This window comes from Branchiostoma lanceolatum, chromosome 4 (assembly GCF_035083965.1).
Source record: "Branchiostoma lanceolatum isolate klBraLanc5 chromosome 4, klBraLanc5.hap2, whole genome shotgun sequence".
NCBI classification, from domain to species: domain Eukaryota; kingdom Metazoa; phylum Chordata; class Leptocardii; order Amphioxiformes; family Branchiostomatidae; genus Branchiostoma; species Branchiostoma lanceolatum.
In genome coordinates, this window is record NC_089725.1 from 13,966,284 (window position 1) to 13,973,403 (window position 7,120).

At 39.9% G+C, this 7,120-nt stretch overlaps 2 protein-coding genes across 2 annotated transcripts; one reads left to right on the forward strand and one right to left on the reverse strand.

The window, feature by feature from the left end:
* The first annotated feature begins 80 nt into the window (after positions 1–80).
* On the forward strand, positions 81–2,563 carry LOC136432745 (cytochrome c oxidase assembly protein COX16 homolog, mitochondrial-like). Its single transcript, XM_066424217.1, has 4 exons — positions 81–204; positions 568–645; positions 1,166–1,240; positions 1,783–2,563. Exons 1-4 carry the CDS (start codon positions 85–87, stop codon positions 1,921–1,923), a joined length of 414 nt encoding a protein of 137 aa, XP_066280314.1. The 5' UTR covers positions 81–84; the 3' UTR covers positions 1,924–2,563.
* Positions 1,934–6,390, reverse strand: LOC136432744 (toll-like receptor 13). Its single transcript, XM_066424216.1, has 2 exons — positions 6,281–6,390; positions 1,934–5,693 (listed from the first exon to the last, which is right to left on the reverse strand). Exon 2 carries the CDS (start codon positions 5,640–5,642, stop codon positions 2,847–2,849), a length of 2,796 nt encoding a protein of 931 aa, XP_066280313.1. The 5' UTR covers positions 5,643–5,693; positions 6,281–6,390; the 3' UTR covers positions 1,934–2,846.
* Positions 6,391–7,120: the final 730 nt, after the last annotated feature.

A 7,120-nucleotide genomic window follows, 5' to 3' on the forward strand; every position in this document is an offset into this window, starting at 1 on the left:
TATTGATATTTTATTTTCTATTGTGGAATATTTCATATATATAAAAACCAAACACAAGTTAGGGTTCTCCCTCCATGAATGGTCATGTCCCAGTACAAAATGGTGACCTCTCAAGCATCAGAACTCCTATCGCAGCTGACTGCCAGGTGGAAAACCCTCTCCTCAGGAACACGGGCCTTTCTCAAAGTCGGACTGCCGATGATCGTAAGAAACAAGCTTCTCAGATGATCAAGAACGTGATTAGATATTAGATATGCACTGAATAACTTGCGAGATTTGGGGAGACCAAGGACATGACTGACATAATTTTTGGTCTACCTAAACTAAACAAACAAGGTTTCAATAATGATGAATGAATTTGTTATTGTTTGGTAACCTACATGTTACTTGGTGAGCATGTAGCAAGAATATCCTCTAAGTCACATAACAGATTGATATCTTTATAGATAGTAAATTATGAACATGGATTGTTCAAGCTCAAGTCAAAAGTTTGACATTTGGTTTGTTTTGGTTACAGTCAACTTAACAATGTTACCAAAGTCCTGTAAGAGTCTCTTTATGTTACAGATCATGGTGGTAGGAGGGTCATACGGGCTGGAAAGATTTTCTTCCTTACGGTACGATGTACAGTTCAGGAAGAGAAGAGTAAGTATTCTAATTTTCTTTAGGGATATAACGTTTTATACATGATGTTTTATACGGCCGTCGGGCCATCCTAACCGCGGCCAAGCTGGTACCTCAGGTGATACGGAATACCCCATGTTTTATTCTATATAAGCATGACTTTTGGTAGTCCATGTAACTGATAAATTACAGTGTATAAAAAAAAAGAATTACGGCTCTTGGTGGCAAACGTGTGTGATTTATGGCACACTTTTGACATATCATCCAGAGGTTTGATGGACATCACTCCACCGTCATAGAAGGTGTTAAGTACCTTTCCTAAGGGTACAAGGTCAGGTCATGACATGTATCAAATCCGGAGCCCAGCCCCCTAACAGTTAGGCCATACCGATGGCACTTAGCCTTACTATTACTAAGGAGGTTATATAGACTATATATTTAACCTTCTTGCTATTACTGACTATTATCTTGTATTACAGCAACTAAAAGGAGTCAAGTACTAGTACTTTTAGTCTTATGATGTTGCGTTTCCATGTTTCAGATTGACAAAGACCTAGAAGAAAAGTTTGGGTGGAAGAAAAAGGAAGAACCAGTCACTCTGGAGAATCAGTTTGAGGTATGGTAGTTTGCAGGAAACACTGCCACGGTTTTTGGCTTGTCAAAGATTTATATTTTGCATGTGTACATGTAAGATTGGACTTCATATTCAGACAGTCAGTGTTTGAATAGAATTCAGATTTAGACCCATTTTGAAAAAAAATCCAAATGAAGTCCTGTTTCTTTCTTCCATGTGTATGAACATACAGTACCATGAATGAAAATTGGTCTATTCACTGTCTTTGACTACTGTTTAAGTCAAACTCAATTTTCTTTTTCATAAAATTTTATTACTTAAGTCCTATGGAAGGCTACACCAGTTGTTGTTTCTCATGTTTTAAAAAAAATGCTGAACTTCAAGACCTACATGATCCATTGGTACACACTTTTTACACACTCCAGGAATGAATATCAGTTAAAGTGAGAGGCAAATTTTCCTTCTCCGCCCAGTATTCTTTTTCTTTTATCTTGAACTATTGCTGAATTTTTACCTTAAAAGTCTGAGAAACAGGGAAATAAATTTATGTGGCCTAACCAGTCTTTCCATATGAAATTTTGTAGACAGTTAAAAAGGAAGTGGACGTGTCTGACTGGGAGAACATCAGAGGGCCACGCCCGTGGGAGGACTCTAAGGAGTTCCAGATGAAGATGGCAGAACTGAGACAGAAAAGAAAACAGCAGGCTGAGACGTCTGGTCAATAACAACCAAGTCCATTTTTTATATCGTTTATTGTGCACAATTCAATTGTCAGGATATTTTCCTTTCAGGTTAACCTTGTGTATAGCAATCAATTATGCCAATTTTTTTATACATCCTAATTTGTTCCACTAAACCTTCAGGGTAGCTATGTATAATATTGGCTGTTGTTTGTAATGCTAATACATTGAATATTAGGTCATATAGCATTGCCATGGGTATTGTGCAGCTGTATAGAATACATGTATATACATTGGTCATTATTCAGTCAGAGAATGTACAGTACACTGTAATAGTGGATTGAAAATGTGTGAAAAGTGCCCGATACAACATGGATCTACTCTGATAAGATCATGCATATATACAGCTTTGTCTAATTGATACATTGTAAAGACTTAATCTGTATTGTCTATTGGAAGTTTGTTAGGATACAACTGTAACTGGCTTTGTGTTAATATGTACAACAGAATTGGCATGTGTGTGATGTAAGTTTGCACAAATGATACAGAATTACAGATAATCTGTAAGATATCGGCAGTAAGTAAAGTTTGACTACCATAACTTATGGAGCTTTTGGAAGTTGACAAAGTTCTGGAAAAGTTGCTCGGATTAGATACATTTGCTGATAAACAGTTGAACTCTCAACATCCTGTGCACCAAAGTACATGATTGTGTCATACTACTGACTAACATTATCTACATAGTTCATTGTTTTCATGCTATCATAAGCAGTTTTGAGTGTTGCCATTGGCTTTAATTAAACATCGTATTTTTGCCTTGCGTTACAAATTCTAAAGATTTCTTAACAGAGATGTATACATTAGCAAAAGAGTCATTAGCATTGAATTACACCAACAGGCATAAAGGATAATCTTGATCTTGTACATTGACTTGTGTCATCAACATCATTAGGCATTAATCAACATCATTAGGCATTAACTTCGTGATCGAGAGGCCTGTGTGTTCGCAGTGCCACACGAAGTCGTTCCCAGAACAGATCCCTGGCCTCCGGGTCCTCGGGCCACTCTAGGTAGGTGTTCCTACACATCACGCGCCGCAGGGAGTGGTACCTGGCCAGTCGTTGGGCAGGAATCTGTTCCAAGAAAACCACAATCAGACAGTCCACGTGCTCCTCAAACAGACGGTACGTCGCCATCTGCATCTCAAACCTGCACCAGTCGCTCTCCAGAAAGTTCCGTGTGATGACACAGATGGTTTTGCGGCTTTCGTAGATCGACTCGGCGATGTTGTCCACGATAGGAGCTCCTGCTGGAAAGTCACGATCGCCCAGACAGAGACGAAACTCCGGCGGATCTCCTCGTTCTAACTGTGGAAGGAGCTGATGGATGACCCAGGCGCTGTCGTGGCTGTTGTGTGCCACAAAGGCATCGTACGTCTTGGGGTTCTCCTCCTCTTCTCTGATGAGTTCATACTTGTTGAACTTGGCTCGGAGTAGGAACATGGCGTATCGTCCGTACCAACGGTATCGATACGTCAATGTGATGGTCATCATCAAGATCAAGATGGTACAGCTCGATCCTATTGCCATGTAAGAGTTCAATCTGGACTTGCAGCCAAGTCTGTCAAAGTTGATGTCAATCAGAGGTTTGTTTCTTAAGCTTTTTGGTGATGCACAGGTGTAGTTTTTATAGGCTTCGAAGTAGACACCTTGTACACCTGTAGTAACATTCATGCTTGAAGCTATCCAGTCTTTGAACCATTCTATAGCACAAGAACAGGCCAGACTGTTGCTGTAAACATTGAGCATAACTAGTGACTGCAAGGGACTGAAGACCTCGGGGGCCAGGGTAACAATTCCATTGTATCTAAGCTCCAGATATTGCAGTCTACCTTGATCTCTAAATACACCTAACGGGAGAGCCCTGATGGAGTTAGAACCGAGGTACAGGTACGTGAGGTTGGTCAACCCTGCAAAGGTGTCTCTCGTGAGATGGCTGATTTTGTTCTGGGTCAGCAGCAAGTATCTCAGGTCTTTAAGTTTTTTAAAGATACTGGTTTTGTCTGTCTTGGTTTCCAATGTTATCAGTTTCTCTGACTTCAATGAGAGCAGCCGAAGGGACGTCAGACCGTCTAAGTAACCATCAGGAAATATTCCAGCCGTGTCCTTTTGATAATCAAAATGCAGTTCGGTAAGAGAAATTAGATTCCGAAAAGGAGATGGACTTTCATGACTTCCAAGAACGTTGTCGTTTAGATTAAGCACTTTGATTGACAAGAAATTATGGAAAGAACCTGAATCAATTGTTGTAATCTTGTTATAGGACAGGTCAAGTTGCTGTAAGTTATAAAGACCTGCAAATGTACTGTTACCTATACTTCTTATGCGGCAACTTTGAAGCTTTAAAACCACAAGTTTATGCAGTCTGTTTAAGGAGTTTGGTGAAATCGTTTTCAAGTTGCGATTGGCGGAAAGGTCCAACTTCTTTAGTGATGGGCCGATTACTCTTAGTGCACGAGGGGGAATGTTTCTTAGGTTATTTGCACCCAAGTTCAACTCTTCAAGATGATGTAAACCAGAGAAGGCATTTCTCCTAATCATTTCTATCCTGTTTCCATTCATCCACAGGATCTTCAGCTTCGGCATCGACACAAACGCCCTGTCTCTGACTTCATATATCATATTTGAATCCAGGTTTAATTTGGTCAAGTTTTTCAATGGTTCGAACGATCCTGACGGAATTTCACTCAAATCCAAACTGTTTAAGCCTAGATGTAGTAATTTGTCACAACCAGCAAATACTCTTGCTGATAGCCTCTCAATTGGGTTGTTCTTTAAGGAAAGAACGCGCAGTTGAGGCAAGTATGCAAAGAGATAGTCTGTAAGTTGAGATATGCTGTTACCGTCTAAACGAATGTAGATGACTTCTTCATCAAAGAGTGGAAAGAATGTGGCATTTGTCAATTCAGTCAAGGCATTGTTTATCAAAGTCCAATTTGTAATCCCCAGTCCCCTGGTGTTATTAAAGATGGTAGTCAATTCTTTTGGTGCCAGGTTGTTGTAACCAAGATCTAGCTGTTTGATACTCGCGAATGGCTTCAAGGCTTTTTGTGGTATATCTACCAGACGGTTACCTCCCAAGCTAAAATGAGTGAGGGAGTGGTTCTTCATCACCTGGAAAGACTCAGCCTGCAGGGATGGAATCGACATTTCAGCAAGATCCAGAATATCCAGTTTGTTCAGCTTTGCAAACTCTGGTTCTAGCTTGATACGTGACAGTTTGTTTTTATTGAATGTTAAGACATTCAAAGAGACCAATGTCAGCAATGCTGAACTAATGGCTGCTGTGGTTGTAAACATGTTTTGGTCTAACTGCAACCTTTGCAGGGAGGACAGGGTCTTAAACACATGTGACCTTAAGACCGTCAGCCTATTTCCTCCCAGATTCAACAATCTTAACGATTTCAGGTTCCAAAAAGTTCCCTCCTCAATATCAGTTATGAGATTCCTAGATGCATCCAAGACTTCGAGTTGACCCATACCAACAAATGAATCATTATAGAGTGCCGGTATGCGGTTGATAGAAATATGCAATTCTTCTGTTTGTCGTGGAACTAATATAGGAACATGCATGAGGCCCATTTTGACACAAGAGAGGACCCCAGTTTTGTACGAACACCATTGCACTCCCCTTAAAGCAGCAGACATGCAGACTGCCAGTGAACACATCACCAACACCATCGTCAGTCTGGTCGTCTTCATCATGCTCTGGGTGTATGTAGGGTTCGTCGTACAGGCGAAATCAATTTGCTGAATCTGTAAGAAATACGTGGATAACGTAACTTCAAATCAAATACATGTATTGCATTTCTTAAAGACGTGGGCGTTATCTGAGGAGCAAGCAAGTATACTATAAAGGTGTACCTAAAGGTACGTCTAGCAGCAAACAGAGTTTTATAATAGCATTTCTCCTTACTGACTATTTCCGTTGGCGTAGCTACATTTCGCGGGTTAGGGGACAGGAGTTGCTGGTCCCTAGCCCAGCCATTGCAAATGCCAACATTTTGGCCGGTGGCCAAAGTGGGTTAAAAAGAGGAAAAGAAAACGAATTGAGAATATTCAAAACCAACAGCCCAGTGAAAAGAGAACTGTTAGTTCTGCATTACTAATTCATATTCTATTTGAACATTTATTCAATGTAATGACAGAAGTGAACCTAATATATTAATACAGAAGTGAAAATAGGAAGACAATAATACATGCACTAGGCCGTTTGATTATGTAAGTAGAGAAAGATCTGATTCAATAAACGAAAAAGATATCTCTGTTGCAATGGGATTCACAGATGAAGAACAGCAAATTACGATAACGTTTAAGTAAAGGGGTCAGTGAAAAATATTTACCTATGCTATATGCGATGTACAGATTCTGAGGTGTGAAGACATGTCGTGCAGAACACCAAACAGCCTCTTACTGCAACTTTGTCCGATTTATAGACAGTGAAAGCTATGGAGAAGGAAAGGAATCGTGTAAATACAGATCAGAAACAGGATATTGGTACTCATTACTGATCTCCCTTGGAATTTGCAGTACTTATAATATATATATATATATTGGCAGTTGTTGGGCATTTTCACCTAGGTATGCTACATGCGAAAGTTGTCACCATTCCAGCAAGTGTATGTTTAGGCATATTTCAATACGAAGACGACATTCAGGGAGAATCAGGGCCTTAGCGACCTCCGCGTAAAGTAATTGGAAGTAGTTCAATATTTGTAACTATATGCAGATGCCCACAACTGTCAGGACTATATATTGCCTCCCAACAACTCTAGAAACCTCCATTGCTATTAATTAAGTACATTAACATGTCTTCTCCTATTCGCTCTTTCAGACTGAAGAACCAGAACCATTCCGTTATAGATATATTATCAAAATTGGAATAAAAAGAAACTTTCTACATCAGATTTAGTGATTACAAATCAGATTTCGTATACACGTTGGAGAGGGTGGGAGTTAAGCATAGTGCAATTTCTTGATTTGACGGGACAGCTTTCATGATTTATCATTATCAAACCGATTATTACATGACCTGCAATTCTGAAATTACTGTCAGAAAGGGTTGACACTTACTTGCGGAACGTCTAGTGTGCCACTGAGAGTGCAGTATCTTCATCTGCAGTCAGAAACATCGACAGCTTTTCCTGCACATGTGTCATATCTGACACAGTTGAAAGTGAAAG